The sequence below is a fragment of the Lathyrus oleraceus genome, chromosome 7 (assembly GCF_024323335.1).
Source record: "Lathyrus oleraceus cultivar Zhongwan6 chromosome 7, CAAS_Psat_ZW6_1.0, whole genome shotgun sequence".
NCBI classification, from domain to species: Eukaryota; Viridiplantae; Streptophyta; class Magnoliopsida; order Fabales; family Fabaceae; genus Lathyrus; species Lathyrus oleraceus.
This window is the reverse complement of record NC_066585.1, coordinates 313,210,540-313,228,444: the sequence shown is the minus strand read 5'-3', so window position 1 is coordinate 313,228,444 and position 17,905 is coordinate 313,210,540. Positions and strand designations below refer to the sequence as shown.

Genomic DNA, 17,905 nt, shown 5'->3' with positions numbered 1-17,905 from the left:
ATCAATCATAAAAAAGTCAACTATAAAATCAAGTCAACTTAAAAATTATCAAATAAATAGTAAATTAATTCAATAAATTATGAAAAAATAAATTAAATGAGGTGGGGTCAGGACATCATCATCCCCCAAAAAGATTTTAGAAATAATGAAAATTAGTGTATAAATTAATTGAAATAAAATAGAAGTCAAATGAAAAGTCAACCAAGCAAACTAGGTCAAAAATAAATCAAGAATAAATTAAAAATGAGAAATAAAATTCCAATAAAAGGTCAAGTTGACCATGAGACATTGGTCAACCCTAAGCTTAGTATACACATAGGATAGACTCGTGGATAGTCGTGTATTCCTGCGTTTCGCACGTTGGGGGTCACGAGAACCACACCCAGACTAGATTCACTTGGAAGTACTTTTGTCCTATGAGTATTCACTATGGCAGGGTATTTTCATTTTGAGTCAATGACTCTGGGAGACATTATAGGGACCACCTTGGAGCATAGTCCACACCTGTGAGGGGGATATGGGTTTTCATTGCAGGAAACCGTAGACTCTACCTACCCCGATACTCATGTACGTCGATCTTTTGAACTTACACCATGTGGCACTTACAGATTGTCCAGAGCTTGCCAGGGTTCCGACCCCATGCGACTTATTATCATATTATCATTGCATTATCATTCATCATGACCAAATTTTTGCATATGCATGTTTTCCAAGAATCCAAGAATCCAGTCTATTCACCAAGCATATGAAGTGAAGCATGAATCTCGAGAGGAAGAGCATCCATAATTACAAGTTTGTGGAACCTCCATTGGCTGTATTGAGAGGGCTTGGGGCACATTTAGACCTGACTCATAAAGACTCCTTCAAGGAAACGCATGGTAACCTGCTGGGAATTCTGAACACCGAGGTCAACATCACCGTTGTGCACACCTTGGTGCAGTTCTATGATCCACCACTGAGGTGCTTTACTTTCCAAGACTATCAGCTAGCGCCGACACTTGAAGATTATTCTCATATTTTAGGTATCAGGATAAAGAACCAGGTGCCTTACATCCACACTAAGGAACTTCCTGAATATCGAGAACTTGGTGAAGCTCTACATATAGGAAAGAAGGAGATAAAGTTGAACCTGAAACCAAAAGGTGAAGTCCATGGCTTCACCTCTAAGTTTCTCGTAGACAAAGCTATCACTTTCGTTGAAGCTGGAAGCTGGACGGCCTTCAATGCCCATCTAGCTTTACCCATCTATGGGATTGTGCTGTTTCCGAATATGGAAGAGTTCGTAGACTTGGCTGCTATTCACATCTTCTTGACTCAGAACCCGATTCCCACTCTCCTTGCTGATACTTACTATTCTATTCACGTAAGGACCCAGAAGAAGAAAGGGACTATCGTCTGTTGCACCCCTTTATTGTATAGATTGTGTATTTCACATATACCCAGTGAAGGCCCTTCGTTGAGAACGAAGATAATCTGAAGTAGTCCAAGAGGATCATGTCCTTAAAAGACGAAGACATTCCTTGGTATTCTCGAGTGTACGATGGTGTCAAGCTTATTCTCAATTGTGGGGATTTTCTTAATGTTCCTTTTCTTGGCACAAAAGGAGGAATCAACTACAACCCGAGGTTAGCATTACGACAACTTGGATATCCTATGGTGGACAAACCTGATCTCGAAAGTGTAGAAGGTTTTGTTTTGTACGAAGGAGTCGAAGAGCCAGAGTTGATCAAGAAGATTGTCAAGGCTTGGGGGTCGATTTCTCCTCAAGGAAGAGCAGAGATGGGTAAGAAGAATTATATCGCCAAGGAAGCCTACACCAGTTAGGTCAAAAGCAGAGTCAGTGAGGTCTTGTTGTCATTCCCGCCCGAACCATCCATGAATCTCCGATCTTCTGAGCTAGAGAACCAGCCTAATTCTGAGATGGATGAAATAAAGAAGGTTATCAAGACTCTAGAGAAACAGAATGCCGATCTCAAATCTAAGCTTGCTAAGATCTCATTGGAGAAAGAGACCTTGAAATTCAATCTGAATCAGAAGAGGGACCAAGTTCGCCAAGCTGATGATGAGGTACAGACCGAGGTTTTCAAAAGACTCAAAGTGGGTGACACCCTCAAAGGGACTTATGCCAGTCTGACGACCAAAAAGAAGCAGTTAGCCGAAGCCCAATCACGGGCTGCTAAAGCAGAACTAGAACACATGGAGCAATCGAAGAAACTTCAAAGCCTGCTAGAAGCTTGTAAGAAGGAGTTGAAGGATGAAAGAAGCCGTAACAAACATCTAGAAGTCACCCTTTGCCAGAACCAGTACGAGCTGAATCAGAAGCTAGAAGAGATACAAAAGCTGAAGGAGCAATCACATGGGAACCCGAACGACAAAAACATACAATTGAATGAGCGTCCTGAAGACCCCTCCGACCGAGGGAAGACAGTTGTGAACAACCCCCCATTTAAAGAAAGTGAGATGTTGGGAAAATAGAGCGCTTGTCTGTCTCCCAAATCACAAGCTTACTATGAGGAGTTATTATCTAATTGTTTCTAGTCACTTGTATTTCAGTAGCTTGAGGTCTAATTGGACTGATGTGATCTTCTTGTAGCCGATGGGCATTTTCTTGATGTATTTGTATTCTGTTTTACTGATATGGAATAAAAAGAGTTTCTCGATTATTAGCTTCATAAACTGTCTCTCTTGATTCACTTCATAATTGCTTGTGTAAATAGACTCGCGGATTCCTTGGAATTTTTTGTCTTTACAAAATAATAATAGTAATATTGAATGCACACATCAAATCCTTTTGCATGCATACATGCATCACTACATATATTTGCCAAAGCTGTCAGAAAACAAAATGCCTACACCCACCGTTTTACTGCAGCAACAACGACGACTTATCATCCGTACTACACCCGTTCCAGCAAATCAAAGATCATGGCCGAATACGAAGCCGACAACGCTGTTGTCCGTGAATCCCTTGCCCAGGTACAAGGGGAGATGAATGTCTTCAGGGGCAACATGGAGACCATCCTGGAGCTCCTCCAATCTCAGAGGAACCCTGCCTCTATTGCTGCCAACGTCACCCGTGTTGTTGGGGTGACCATTTCTAATACTGTTGCTGGCACTACCGTCGATCTTCCGGCGGAAACTGTGGTGCCTAACGCTGGGAACCGCCAGGTGGTCCCCATGTATCCTGCTAGGCTTGCTTCTGCCTACCCGTGGGGAATGCCTCCTCACCTTGCTGCTAGCCTCACCAGTGGGGGAGCTTTCTTCCCTCACTCGGCTCTTGCCACTACTGTTAGAAACTCTGGTTTCCCTTGGGTTCTCCCTGCTCTCCACACTACCCCAGTCATTGCTGCTGACCCAGAGGACAACTAAGGTCAGGTCCTTGATGACCTCCCTAACGACGATGAAGACTACTGAGGCCCGTACCTCCACTTCCAACTGCCCAACCAGACTGCTCAAGCTACGAGCACCGACCAGATCCCCGTCCCTTTTGGCTACCCAGGGGCAGGATCTGTGCCCATGATGATGAACCCTGCATCTGAGTATATGCAGGCAGGGGCACCTCAGGCTCCCAATGCTCAACCTGGGATGAAGTACTTTCAACCTCACACTGCTGCTCAAACTGTGCCACCCGGATTCTCTTACCCGCCAATGTGGTTCAACCCGAGCATGCCAGCGCCAATGGCTCATATAGCCTCTCGCCCGGCCAGTCAGGTCGCTCCTCCCGTTGTTGATCCGGCCAAACCGGCATATCACCAACTTCTGGACGACAGAATAAGGGCCATTAAGGGCTTCTCTTCTTTTGGAATAGACGTTCGAGACCTCTGCTTGGTCCCAAACGTGGTTTTGCCTCAAAAGTTCAAAGTGCCTAATCTCCATAAGTACAAAGGCCTTAGATGTCCCCGCAGTCATCTCACTATGTACTGCAGAAAGATGGCTTCGCATATTGATAATGACAACCTCCTGATTCATTGCTTCCAAGGTAGCCTGACTGGGGCTTCCTTGGATTGGTATATGGATTTGGAGCGCTCGAAGATCCGATCATGGAGAGACCTCTCCGAGGCATTTTTGAAACAATACAAATACAACCTTGACAAGGCTCCAACAAGGCTTCAACTACAGAACCAGTCACAAAGGTCTAATGAAACCTTCAAAGAGTATGTTCAACGGTGGCGCAAAATGGAGTCTAGGGTTCGACCAACACTATCTGATAATGAGTTGGTTGACATCTTTCATGGGCACGTTGGATGGGCTATATTTTGAGAAAATGATTGTCAGTTCATCAACAAACTTCGCCGATATGGTCACAATTGGGGAACATGTTGAGAGTGGGATGAAGTCAGGGAAAATAACAGATACGACCACGCTGCAGTCAGTACACAAGAGACCGCATGGGGGCTTCACGATGTGATGGAGAAGGCTCACCCCCGACATCGAGTTCCGACAGCCCATATGCCTTATTATCCATACGAGTACATTGCCGCAGCTCAATACCAACAGTCGCCTTTCCAGTATCAACCGCAGAGATACAATCGACCATCAACATCCAATCAGAGAAATCCAAACCAACAATATAATCGAGCATAGAACCGAGGGAACAATTTTGGGAACCTCCCCCAGTTTGACAAAATCCCGGTGCCATACTCCGAATTAGTCCCCTATCTGGTTCATGTGGGGGCAATCATACCAAAGGAATTTCCCGTGGCCACTCCTCCATTCCGCAACAACCACGATCCTAATGCTTCGTACGCGTATCATGCTGGATTCATAGGACACTCCACAAAAAATTCTTGGGCACTTAAGTGCAAAGTTCAAGATTTGATCAACCAGAACATCCTGACCTTCTTCGAAGAAAAACCGAATGTAAAGACCAATCCTTTGCCGAATCATAGCGGCGCGTCAATCAACGCCGTGATTGAGGAGGTAAATGCCGAAGTCGTACTGAAAGTTGAAGAGGTGAAGACTCCGATGTCTGTTGTGTTACAGAAGCTTGAACAGTTTGGGTTCTTAGAAGAGGTGCATGAAGATTGTACAGTATGCGAGTTTGATCTCGATAGATGCGAGCAATTAAAAGGGTGTGTGCAGGAACTAATGGACCAAGGTTTAATACAATTCTCTAAAGCTCGGCTAGCAGAAGAGGTAGCGATAATTGAACCGATAACTATTGTATACAGGAAGAAGAAGGTTAAAGCTCCTCCCAAGAGGATTCAGCCGATCCATTTCCGTGTTCCAACTCCGTTTCCGTATCAGAATACCAAGGCAGTGCCTTGGAATTATGAGACTACAACGTATTTGGGAGGGAAAGAAATCCGCATTCCTAATATAGAGATCGTCAACATCGCTGGAGAGGGAGGAATGACTCGAAGTGGCCGTGTATTCGCAGTCAAAGACTACTGTACTCGCCACTCCGACCGTGACGAATGCTCCGGTAGTGACGAGAGTTATTGACAATGACAAATCCGCAGAGGCCGAAGTCTCCAAAGGGAAAGGGTCGATGGTTGAAAAGGAACAGTCTGATGATCACAAGAAGAGTATCACCTTTGAGGAAAGTCAGGAATTCCTCAAACTGATCAGAAAGAGTGACTTCAAGATTGTTGAACAGTTGAATCAGACGCCTTCCAAAATATCAAATTTGTCTTTGCTGTTGAGTTCTGAGGCTCATCGCAAAGCATTGATAAAAGTTCTAAATGTCGCTCACATGATGCAAGATATCACGGTTAATCAATTTGACGACGTGGTTGCCAACATCTCCGCCAGTAGGTATTTGGGATTTAATGAGGTAGAGTTACCTCCTGAGGGAAAGGCCCACAACAAAGGACTACATATTTCGGTCACATGTACTGACTCTCTCTTATCCTGAGTCCTTATTGATACTGGATCCTTGCTTAATGTACTGCCAAAATCTACATTAAGTCAGTTACAATTTAAGGGGCCCGAGATGAGAACCAGCACATTGATCGTTAGAGCTTTTGATGGTTCCCGAAGGCAGGTAATTGGGGAGGTCGATTTGCCGATTTGTGTTGGACCACACCAGTTCGATATTACTTTTCAAGTCATGGACATCAACCCAGCCTACAGTTGTTTGTTGGGCCGACCATGGATTTATGCCGTTGGGGAAGTCACTTCTACTCTACATCAGAAGTTGAAGTACTTGATAGATGACAAGCTAGTAATTATGTGTGGGGAAGAGGATTTGTTAGTCAGTGAACTTTCTTCCTTCAGATATGTTGAAACAGATGACGGGATCGTCGAGGTTCCACTCCATTGTCTAGAGTTTAAAGATGTCAGTTCTGCATCCGCCAACAACAATCAATCATCCGCTACCATCCTATCCTCAACGAAGAGTGCCAAGAAGACATTGAAGAAAGGCCCGCTTCCCGGTTGGGGTAAGGTCGTCAATGTGGCAGAAAAGTGCGACAGGTTTGGTATCGTCTATCACCCAGCAACACGCAAGGTGAGTCCAAAGAAAAAGCAATTCAACCCGGTCAAGTTCAGCAGCACCGACTATCAAAATGAGCATACCGTAGCAGTCATCGGAGAGTCCAGTGGTAATAAGCCAGGAGCACCCATCCTTGTTCGCAGACGTCTTCAAGGATTCAAGCTTCCCATGTCCCTGCCCGAGACGAGAGGATAGCTTGTAAGGGCCCCCATGTTTAAAAGTATTATCTAAATAAATAAAAGTACTTTTTTGCATGCAAAACTCGTGTTCCTTTTCTTTCAGTTATTTTTTCGTTTTCACTAAAAACAACGAAATGGAAAAAGATTTCTTTTTTCTTTTTCCACTTTTTCTAAAAAAAAAGCATACTAAAATAAGCTCATCATATGCAGAGCAAATAAAATCATTGATTACAACATGGCTAAAATCAACTATGAATCTGGACTTCCAATCAACCAAGCTGAAGATGACAGTGAGGAAGATTGTGAATTACCAGCTGAACTAGCACGACTGCTTGAGCACGAAGAGAAAGAGATTCATCCATACAAAGAACCGGTGGATGTCATTAATTTGGGTTCTGAAACTGACAGAAAAGAGGTGAAAGTAGGGGCATCTCTCGCCAAGCATGTACACTCCGAGTTGGTAGAACTGTTGTGTGAATATGTCGACGTCTTCGCTTGGTCATATCAAGATATGCCAGGGTTAGACACCAGCATTGTTGAACATCATCTACCGCTCAATCTTGAATGTCCTCCAGTTAAGCAGAAGCTCAAAAGGACCAGACCTGATATGGCACTCAAGATCAAAGAAGAGGTTAAAAAGCAGCTTGATGTTGGCTTCTTAGCTATTTCTGAGTATCCGCAGTGGGTTGCTAATATCGTTCCAGTTCCTAAGAAAGATGGTAAACTCAGAATATGTGTAGACTATCAAGACCTCAATAGAGCCACTCTAAAGGATGACTTCCCTTTGCCTCATATTGACATTTTGGTCGACAACACACCTCAATTCTCCATCTTTTCTTTCATGGATGGGTTCTCCGGGTACAATCAGATAAAGATGTCACCAGATGATATGGAGAAGACAACCTTTATCACACCTTGGGGAACTTACTGCTATAAAGTCATGCCATTCGACTTGAAGAATGCAGGGGCAACATATCAGCGCGCCATGGTAACACTCTTTCACGACATGATTCATGAAGAGATTGAGGTTTACGTGGACGACATGATTGCCAAATCCAGAACTGAGGAAGATCACTTGGTTAATATGAGAAAGTTGTTTGTCAGACTCTAAAAGTTTAAACTGTGTCTGAATCCAGCCAAATGTACTTTTGGAGTCCGATCAGGTAAACTTCTGGGTTTCATAGTCAATCAGAAGGGATTGAGGTTGATCCCGACAAAGTTCGAGCCATCCAAGATATGCCAGCTCCCCAAACGGAAAAAGAAGTCTGAGGCTTCCTTGGGCGACTTAATTACATCTCCAGATTCATATCCCACCTGACAGCTACCTGCGAACCGATTTTCAAGTTATTGAGAAAGAATCAATCAATTGTGTGGAATGACGATTTCCAAGGGGTATTCGATAAAATAAAAAAGCACTTGCAAGAACCACCAATCCTGGTACCACCGGTTCCTGGTAGACCACTCATTATGTATCTGACAGTGTTGGAGGAATCTATGGGTTGTGTTTTGGGTCAACATGACGACACAGGCAAGAAAGAACATGCTATCTACTATCTCAGCAAGAAATTCACTGAATGTGAGACCCGATACTCACTTTTGGAGAGGACTTGTTGTGCCTTGACTTGGGCTGCTCGACGCCTGAGACAATATATGATTTGCCACACTACTTTTTTGATATCCAAGATGGATCCAATAAAGTACATATTTGCAAAGCCTGCTGTTACTGGTAGAATTGCTCGGTGGCAAATGCTGCTAACCGAGTATGATACACAGTACGTGACCCAGAAAGCAATTAAAGGGAGTATTTTGTCTGACTATCTAGCCCACCTGCCTGTTGAAGGCTACCAATCATTAAAGTTTGACTTTCCAGATGAAGACATCATGTTTATCAGAGATTTTACTATGCCAGGCCTCGAGGTAAGCTCTGAGGAAGGCCCCGAACCAGGATCGCGATGGACGCTCGTGTTCGACGGTGCTTCCAATGCCCGAGGTCATGGTATAGGTGTTGTTATCACTTCTCCAACTAGTTTCGACATCCCTTTCACTGCTAGATTATATTTTGACTGCACCAACAATATGGCAGAATATGAAGCATGTATCTACGGTTTAGAGGTGACAATCGACTTGAGAATCAAAATCCTCGAGGTATTCGGTGATTCAGCTCTGGTAATCAGTCAAGTGAAAGGCGACTGGGAGACTCGAGATAGCAAGTTGATACCCTACAAAGAGCATATCAGAAAACTGATTCCCTATTTTGATGAGATCTCCTTTCATCATATTTCTAGGGAAGAAAATCAGTTAGCAGACGCTCTAGCTACGCTGGCATCTATGTTCAAAGTCAAATGGAAGAATGAGGCACCATCCATCCAGATTGACCACTTAGATGAACCGGCACATTGTCTAGAAATTGAGGCCGATCCTGACGATAAGCCTTGGTTCTATGACATAAAGACATTTCTGGAGAAACGACAGTATCCTGAGGGTATATCCATTACTGATAAGAAGGCTCTAAGAAGACTCTCTTCTAAGTTCTTCCTAAATGGTGATGTGTTGTATAAAAGGAACTATGATTTTGTACTGCTCAGATGCGTGGATAAACACGAAGCTAGTAGAATCATAAGGTCCATACACGAAGGTTGCAAGGGTGTACATGCGAAAGGTCCTGCTATGGCTAAGAAGATTCATCGGGCTGGTTATTATTGGACGACAATGGAGGTTGACTGATACAACTTTGTGAAAAGGTGCCATAAGTGCCAGATATATGGTGATAAGATCTTTGTACCACTAACTCCGTTGAATGTTCTAACTTCTCCATGGCCCTTTTCTATGTGGGGTATCGATATGACTGGGATGATCGAACCCAAAGCTTCCAATGGACATCGGTTCATCCTAGTCGCTATTGATTACTTCACAAAATGGGTCGAGGCTGCTTCATATGCTAATGTCACTTGACAAGTGGTTACCCGGTTTATCAAGAAAGAGATTATCAGCCGCTATGGGGTAGCCAGCAAGATCATCACTGATAACGCCAGTAATCTCAACAACACTATGATGAGGGAGTTGTGCGAAGAATTTAAGATCGAGCACCACAACTCTTCACCATACCAGCCCAAGATGAATGGTGTCGTAGAAGCAGCTAACAAGAATATCAAGAGGATCGTCCAGAAGATGGTCAAGACATACAAGGACTGGCATGAGATGTTACCTTTCGCTTTGCACGGTTACAGAACTTCAGTCCGCACATCCACTGGGGCAACTCCGTACTATCTGGTTTATGGGATGGAAGTTGTCTTACCAATCGAAGTTGAGATTCCTTCACTCAGGGTCATCATGGAATCGGATCTTGACGAAGCTGAATGGGTGCAATCTCGGTATGACAAACTGAATCTAATTGAAGAGAAGCATTTGACTGCTGTCTGTCATGGTCAGTTGTACCAAACGTATCTCAAACAAGCTTTTGATAAGAGGTTCTTCCTTAGTCGTACCACGTTGGATACCTCGTGCTCAAAAGATATTATGCCATTCACTCAGACCCGCGAGGCAAATGGACTCCCAACTATGAGGGTCCTTTTGTAGTGAAAAAGACCTTCTCGGGTGGGTCTCTAATCCTCACAACAATGGATGGGAAAGATTTACCCTCGCCAGTGAATGCAGACATAGTCAAAAAATATTATGCCTAAAAAGAAATGATGAAAAGCCCGCTAGATTAATCTTCACAAGGTGAATCTAGGCAAAAATGGCTATCCCGACGGACCAAAAAATGATTTGTCCATGCAAAAGTTAGGGAATATATTTGAAGCCCGCTAAGTCGAAAACCCGAAAGGGCGGCTTAGGCAAAAAGGAGCATCCCGGTGGACAAAAAGAATTGAAATATCCAGGCAAAAGTTAGGAATAAAGGCATTGATATGATTCTTAAGTATACACGCTACAAGCTAGATATCAGAGGGTTAAGGACCGATCCAGTCACTGTCAGCCGAAGCAAGGCCTTGGGATTCCGATTATACGGTAGATTAAGGCCAATGTTGTAATTAATGGAGAAAATCATACAAAAATGTTTCCCATTGCCATTTCAATTATTTTTTCCATTTTTGCAACGTCCTCATTAAGGGCGTTTGCATCTTTTGTACTCAACATATGTACAGATTCCATATCAATAAATGTCAGTTATTCCATCCAATATGTTGTTCCATGTTTTGTATGCAAAATAACTGACTTGTCTTAATCACATAATGCTTTAAAATTTCGGGGAACAATAAAAGGCTACATTAAAGAGAGATAATTTGCATTGCCGTTGAAATCTGATAAACTTGATAGGTGATGGGTGACTCAACAGTAGTGTTGCTTGGATGCTTGTGACATTCAATTGACTGGGGCACCCTGGGGGGACTCCAGCCTTTCAGTGTTCCTTAACAAGCAGGGGATTCTGTGATGGCAGTGTTGGGACCAATCGAAACTTCTCAGCTATCATGTTCTAAATTCTTGATGACGAGTCAAAACCCTGACCACAATAAAGACTCAACCCTACAAAAGCATGCATCATAAAAATAAAGCATACCCCATGCATTGCATAAAACATATCCTCCACACTAGTAATAAAGCCAATCCTTTGGTCCATAAAATTTCGGGCACATAGGTATTTAAACCTCTTTTACCTTGAATACCCGAAAAGCTTCCGCAATTCTTGTGTTCAGGTCCAAGAAGATTAAATAGGGGTAGCTGTTGTACCCCTAAATTTGCCCTCCCTTTTCTCACTTTTGAATCTGATCACCTGATCAAGATATGGCTTACATACATCCATAACTCATCCACATGCACCATTCCTCATGAACTCAAAATAAACTTGGGCCCAGGAAGCCAGGGTTCACTTAGGTATCAAGATCCAAAAGCATGGGTTTGGTCACATCATCAGCACAGCATGTGAAACCCTAATTTCTCAAGGCAGGATCCCTTGGAGCTTCCCTAGGCCTCATCTTGGCCTCTAAAGCCCTAATCAGGAGATGGTAATCAAAGGAACTTGGTGGGTTGATTGTGTGTTCATTTCCAAGTTGCTTGACCTAGCTTGGAGTCTTGGCCTTAGTTCAAAGTCTTTGGTGCTATTCATTTGGTTGTGGACACATCTTGGGTCATCAGAACGATCAAACCTCTGTGTTTTAAGCCACTTGTTGGTCATACCATTGGTTCATGGGTGTTGTATCAAAACCCTAGTCTTGTGGTCTCATTTCATGGTCTTGTGCATATACATTATCAGTCAAGTTGTTTTCTTTGCAAAAGTCAAACATTCAAGCCAATTGTGAAATCAATTTCAATCATTTTTCAAAACCATTCCAATCCATTTCATCCATTTTAAACCAGGACATATGATTCCATAAAAAAATACAAAATTGACACTTTTGACCAATTGTTGACTTTGGTCAACAGTTGACTCTTTGGTCAACAGTTGACTTTTTGGTCAACTTTGACCAAAGTCAACCCTAAACACTAGTGCCCTAAATTTCACCCTAATCAATAATCCATTGTCCATTTACAAAGAAAATGCCAAAAAGTGAAGTTTTGACCAATTGTTGACTTTGGTCAACAATTGACTTTTTGGTCAACTTTGACCAAAGTCAACCTCCCCACTTTTTGGTCATCCAAAACCTAAGCTAGCCTTTTGCTTTGGTTCACCATCCAAATCCATGTTGGTTTGTGTACATCATATTTACTTCATTAGCAAGTCACCCTTGGCCATGTTCACACCATCTTGCAAAAGGACACCATACAATGTTAATTTGACAGGAAAACAAGTCATGATGGGTTAAACATTGCTACAAAAAAGCTCCATGCTCCACATGTGCATCACTTAGCCAGCTGCAACAAGAAGTCGAAACAGGCAAAGCATGACAAACTTGTATCACGAGCAGCCAACCATCCTCCACTGAACATGCAACATCAATAATCTTGCTGCAATAAGCCAATGCAATCTGCAATTATCAACTTTGTCCATAACCTGCACCTGTAAACCACAACGCACCAATTATTGCCCAACTTGCCAGCCCTGTGTTCACCATAAACCCTGGCCTAAGCTAAAATGCAACAGTCAACAGTAATCACACACATACCTCAATGGACAGTGTTACTAAATTGAAGCTTCATCAGGTACCAGGTTCTTGCCAACTGGACTACATCACCACATCCAAACACTTGGGATTTCCAACTTAATAGTAAGGCAAGTCACAGTTAGAACTAGCCGTGCAACATGACTATCAGCAGTTAACCCATCATTCGACCTTGCAGCCAGACCAGCTCACTACCATGGTTTAACCATCACCCTCCATGAAGCCACAACCTACAAATGGTGAGAAATAATACGAAAGTGAAGTCAGCACATGAGTGAAGGCATGATGGAACAAGGCAAGGCATGAAATGCAAGAAGATGGTCAAGAGTTCTACATCATACCAAAGTCAAAACCATGTTGTAATGCACAAGCTAAAACAATGATGAACTTATGCAGACATGAAACAAGGCACATGGCTTAAACCAGGTATGAATCATGACCATACCACAACCAAGTTAGGGTTTGGTTCCCACTTGTACATGAGCCAATGAACCCTGAGCCATAATGCACACATGGTGTTGAACACAAGTCAGAAATACAATGCAAACCTAATGCAGGAACTGAATCACAAGATGCATACCAAAATACCATGATGTGCAAGTCTCCAATGCACAAAAAGCAATTCCTACATCACAATGCCACTGCAAAATATCCACACACAAAAATAAATATAAACTGATCAAACTAGAACCCACTCATTCACAGTTCATAATCTCTGCAAGGCCAAATCAGAATTGAACCACCATACATTCATATTATGCTATGGACCTTCCTCCGTCAACATCTAAGCAAACATGACATGATTGGTCAAGCATCACACAAATCCTGCAGCAATACCACAATCTCATGTCAGTTCCAGTTCAAGCCTAGCAGGAAGCTCACACATAACCTGCATTATCCCTATTCACCACTGCAAAACCACATAACAAACTTGAGCCAACAACATCCTGCTCATCATCAAGCCAAGGCATAGCAGCTGCATTGAAGTTCTTGGTGAAAGCAGTCAGTTGAAGCAAATTGAAGCCAAACCTCCAAAGCCATCCATTCAGACATGTGTTGCAGCAAAAGAAGGCAAGGAAATGAATACCACAATGAGAGTGGGACCTATGGAGCATCAACCACAACCTGCATTTATAGGAACATAAGCATACCAAATATGAACATCAAATTAGTGCAAGGTAATAGGGAATGGTTTACAAGATGACCTACCAACTCAATATGCACAAGTGATAGCCATTGAATTTCCCAACCAAGCACATCACAGGCCCTGAACAATTTGTCCCATGAAGTGGATTCAATGAACATCAAAGTTTGCAGTGGGAAAAAGAGCATGAACAATTAGTGGATCCATGAGAATTGATCAAAAGAGAGGATGTACATGTTAAGCTTGCAATGTATTGAATCAAAACATAGGCTAAAAATCACTCAATGACTAGTTCAATAGGTTGCATCTACTTGATTGGTTTAATCCCAACTCTAAAGTTACCTGCTACAGCCAAAGAACCGTTAACCTTTTTGCTTCATCATTTCACTGAACTAACCTAACATGACTTCAACTCATTAATCACCAAAACCTGCTCAGTAGATCATCATTCATAAACATGTTCAATTCCACTTAAACTAACCTACAATAGCCAGTCTAATTCACTCACTCATTAACCAACCTAAACTAACATAACTAACTGAGTTTCTCATTCACTAACCAACTGAGTTTTTTGTTAACTCAGTGAGTCAAATCCAACTAACTCCAAGCCTAAATAACTGTCTCCAATCCTAATTCCAATCCAAAAATAATCCCAGACCTAGACTCTATATAAACACTTCATCACTCTCAGTTTCATCACTTTGAACCATGCGAATTCTGAGCCATTTCTCTGCAATCTCTCTCACCCTCACCAAAGCTCTTACTCTCTCTCACAGAAAGCTATTAAAGCTTCACATTGAAGCTTCAAATTTGCTTGAGCTAATCCACATTGTTCTTCATTTCTACTGTTCTAAGCCAGCGAAAGGAAAAAAGACGAAGCAAGGAGAAGAAGAAGAAGTCGAGACCAGAAAACTCACCGGCAAAGTATTCTGATCGTCTTCTCCGGTATGTAATTTCAGTTTCAATCGTATTTTCTGGATTTACTCTCACCAATAGGTAGTGTTTGGAATAAGGAGTGGAAACCCCATGGCTGTGAGGTTTGATTCGTAGCGTACGCCGTTTAATTTAGTTCATAACTTTTAGGGTTCTTCACTTTAGAGGCGCGATTTGGCAAGTACAAAGAGTGTTTCTCTGATTCACATCCATTTATGTGTTCAGCTTGACTAGGAGAGTAGATTGAGGTAGGAATTAGGGCCTTAAGTTGACACCGGCGCCGGCGACGGCCGCCGGTGCGGTGAGCCAAGGAAGAGAAACGGTGAGTGATAAGGTTGCGCACACTTCCATTTGGTTTGACTCTGTTGACTTGTCCAAGTCAACATAGGTGTTATGAGTTGGCTTTACCAGCCAGGCCCATGTAAATTCACTATTTACACACTAGTTCATTAAGTGCACCCCCCAGGTTTAGTGAGAGTTGAGTTTGGGCTTAGTCAGCAAGGCCCATTAGCATTTTACTAATTCACCGGGTGTTTATTGTTGCACCCCCCTGTGATGGAAGGTTCAGATAGGCTGCTTGGGCCCAAACGGCCCATTCCAATTTCATGAAATGCACCCCTGTGTTTTTTGGTTATTGGATTTTTCTGGCTAGACAAAAATCAGCACTGGGCTTATCCTGCAGCCCACTAACCAAATTCCAGTTTACACCACCCTTTTACCCTTCACACACTATTTCCCTTTATTTGTTTTTTTATTTTCTTTTGGTTTTACATTTTAATTAGGATAACTAGGATAATATTAGATTAATTAGGGTGGAAAATCTTGATCTTTAGCATATTAGGAGGTAAATAGAATTTCCTTTAGAATTAATTAGGTTTTAATTAGAATGTTAATTAGGTTTTTAGTTAGAATTTCTAAATAGAAACAATTAGGTTTGATTAAATTTAGAGTCATCCCATTTTTAACATTAGGATTAGAATTCATCCTTGGGATTTAATCAACTTTAACCAGCGTTAGAATTTGACACATTTCATTATTGACCATTTTGCCCTTATGGGCCAAATTTTGGGTATCTTGTGTTGAAAATTGTATGCTCCCCTTAGGATTAGAATGCCATTAATTGTAGGACTTAACATAGAATTTTAATCATGATTTTAATCAATATTTTGACATGCCCCCTTAGGACTTCTAATCTAACTTAGAATATTCAATCAACTTCTAATGCATGATCCCTTAAGTTAGTTTCTAACAATTACTAACTTCAATTAGATCCAAACTTAGTTCCCTTTAAAACTAAAACCAAACCCCCGATTAAATTGATCAAAAGCAATTTTGATTAATTAAATCCTTTGAACTTGTATAATCCCCCAGTCTAATTGAGTGACCAAAAGACCCTTGGTCCCTTAGTAGGACTTTTCTTTCAAGTTGTGGAGCTCAAGGCCTCAACTCAAGATCTTGAATCAAGGCATCCTTAATTATATCAAGCAGCGGATTATTCAATCACATCAAAGATGGCGTGTTCAACTTTCAAGCACTTCAAAGGTGGCGTCTTCAACACTTGTTAAATCAAAGTTAGAATAGTGTGACACGAGCCTTAAGTAATAGAGAATGAGTGGGACTGGAGTATTCCTACCCCCATTCTGAGTATCTTTGGGTATGGAACGTATGACCTAGCGCTCATCGTATTCATCTCCGTTCATAGACTTTAGTGCAATTCAAATCTAACGATTGATAAGGTCTTCATCTTCACTATAAGAAACAACTACAAAGACTCTTCTCTCTCCACTTGAAAGTTAGTATGATTCTCATCATCCAGTAACTATCAAATCATTTCAATCTCAATCATCCATTTCCTCTTGCCTCCAATCAATTTCTTTTCAGCCCTAGTGGGTTGAACTACGAAAGCTCTAATTTCCTCATTGTACAATGAGGGTACGAAGGTAGGAGAACCCGGTTTCTTCGTGAGCTATCTTATTTATCAACTTATCTTCTCTATCCCATGGGTCACTCTCCATTCATGCAATCTATACCATCTTTTCGAGATCAATCTTACTTCTCCTTGGACTCCTTGTCCATCCTTTTAGGACGTCTTGAGGACAATCCGTCTCTTCAATAGAGGTTTGTTTGGCTCTCAACCCAAACACTAACTTCCTTTTTTGGCTCTCAACCCAAACGCTAATTTCCTTGTTTGGATCTCAACCCAAACACTAACTTCCTTGTTTGGCTCTCAACCCAAACACTAATTACCTTGTTTGGCTCTCAACCCAAAAGCTAATTTCCTTGTTTGGCTCTCAACCCAAACATTAATTTCCTTGTTTGGCTCTGAACCCAAACGCTAACTTCCTGGTTTGGGTCTCAACCCAAACGCTAATTTCATCCTTGCTCTTCGATTAAGAGTTTATCATTCTCTTGGATCCAAGCTACTATCCTGATTTGATCTCGAACCGTCGATTCCCCAGTAAGTGACACACATTTCCTTGCACCTCAGTACTACAAATCTCTCTCATACCATTCTCGTAGTTTCGAACTACAATTGCTCTGACTTTCTCATTATACAATGGGAATGCGTAGGCACGAGGATGCAAATCCTTGGCGAGCATACTTCTAATTATTCCTCTTTCGCCTTAGGGAATCACTTATACCTTTCACAATTCACTATCTACCTTCGATCACAAATCGTTCATCCAATGACATACTGTCTCTTTGACATCGAAATACACTTTCTTTGGAATTCCATACACATCCTTTTAGGACAGTTGATACAGTCCATATTTCATACCTAGAGTTGTTTAGCGCTAATCCCAAACATTTAATTCCTTCTTTTTAGCTAAAACCCTACAGTGGCGGCCTGCTAGTCCACGTATTGGTTAACGTTGTTTTCCTCTATGGTAGAAATCCAACTTCTCTTATGGATTCCAATACAATTTCACCTTTCGATTTCAAACAATACTTATCCAGTCACTTGTTACCAGGTTCTTCTATTCTGTAACTTCGGTCACTCCACTCCATTCATTCCATGATATCTTCATACTCTACCTTCTTTCACTCCATGTGATATACTTATTCTTTGAGCCAAATACACTATACCATTGTGCTCCATCTTGTACCTCCTTGTGAA

General features: G+C 42.0%; 2 protein-coding genes across 2 annotated transcripts; both read left to right on the top strand.

Moving 5' to 3' along the window:
• Nucleotides 1-757: 757 nt before the first annotated feature.
• On the top strand, nucleotides 758-1,477 carry LOC127103589 (uncharacterized). The gene has a single exon (XM_051040836.1). The coding sequence runs from the start codon at nucleotides 758-760 to the stop codon at nucleotides 1,475-1,477; it is 720 nt and encodes a 239-aa protein (XP_050896793.1).
• Nucleotides 1,478-6,850: 5,373 nt separating this feature from the next.
• On the top strand, nucleotides 6,851-9,339 carry LOC127103588 (uncharacterized). Its single transcript, XM_051040835.1, has 2 exons — nucleotides 6,851-7,060; nucleotides 8,299-9,339. Exons 1-2 carry the CDS (start codon nucleotides 6,851-6,853, stop codon nucleotides 9,337-9,339), a joined length of 1,251 nt encoding a protein of 416 aa, XP_050896792.1.
• The last annotated feature ends 8,566 nt before the right edge of the window (nucleotides 9,340-17,905 follow it).